Below are 977 nucleotides of genomic sequence, written 5' to 3'. Positions count from 1 at the left end.
ATTTAGATAGACACTTGTATCTCCTAATTTATGTATCTTGGTCATTTCCAAGTTTACCTAATTATTTATATACTTTACACTTATTAAAGTAGATATTTTTACATGATAGCCTCTTACTTAAGTATCATCAGTCTTGAACTATTAAAAGCACAGTGTCTAATAAACTGCCATAGGTTTCTCATAATTTCACTTTTCTCTCCATTTCTGTTTAGGCATGGAAAGAATTTACCAGGCAGAATTGCAATTTTAGGGACATAATTTTTCTAAAATTGAATGAGGATCAGTGAACTAATTATTATTTGTCTTCTCTTTTTTTCATTCACAAACTTTAGTAAGTATAACTGACTTAATAGGGATATCATACTCTAAATGACAAAACAATAGCAGAGATACAATAGGTGATTAGTATTAGGACCAGAAAGATAACACAAAAGATTTTCTGTAATCTATATTTTTTAAAAAATTAATATAAAATGAAAATAAAAGATGTAAATCACCATAAGATAGGAATAAATGTTTCACTAGAAATTGCAGTTATGTTTTGGGGGTGTTAAACTTCAGTCTTTGGTTTATTTTACCATTTTGATTGTGATCATGTATGCAAATCCTGATAACCATTAACTTTCTCATACTTCATATCTGAAAGCCTCATAAATCAACCTAAATATTTATCTTATTAAGCAATTTGTAACACTTTAATAGGGCCTTTCTGTGCCAAGGTTATATATATTGTGAAACTAAAACCTTTCAAAGCTAAATAAAATTTCTTCCATATCTTTAATGACTTCTAGAATATGCTTTAAGGAGGACATCCCCAGGGACCAGCAGATGGTGTAATGGTTACATTGCTGAACTCCCATGTAGTCAACCGTGGTTCGAGGCCTAGACCCAACGGCTTAAAATCATGCCAGGGCACGTGTGTGTGTGTGCCTAAGATCCTGAGAGGAGAATGGAGGAGAAGGGATTGCGGTATGGCC

At 32.3% G+C, this 977-nt stretch overlaps 1 protein-coding gene across 1 annotated transcript in view; it reads left to right on the top strand.

Moving 5' to 3' along the window:
* KGD4 (alpha-ketoglutarate dehydrogenase subunit 4) overlaps window positions 1–287 on the top strand; it is a 14,362-nt gene extending 14,075 nt beyond the window's left edge. The window contains exon 4 of the mRNA XM_014584572.2: window positions 213–287. Within this exon, the coding sequence (XP_014440058.2) occupies window positions 213–287 (75 nt within the window). The remainder of the gene's footprint in view (window positions 1–212) is intronic.
* The last annotated feature ends 690 nt before the right edge of the window (window positions 288–977 follow it).

This window comes from Tupaia chinensis, unplaced genomic scaffold (genome assembly GCF_000334495.1).
Source record: "Tupaia chinensis unplaced genomic scaffold, TupChi_1.0 Scaffold147123_1, whole genome shotgun sequence".
Classification (NCBI taxonomy): domain Eukaryota; kingdom Metazoa; phylum Chordata; class Mammalia; order Scandentia; family Tupaiidae; genus Tupaia; species Tupaia belangeri.
Note: the sequence above shows the minus strand (reverse complement) of the source record. Positions and strands in the feature narration are given on the sequence as shown.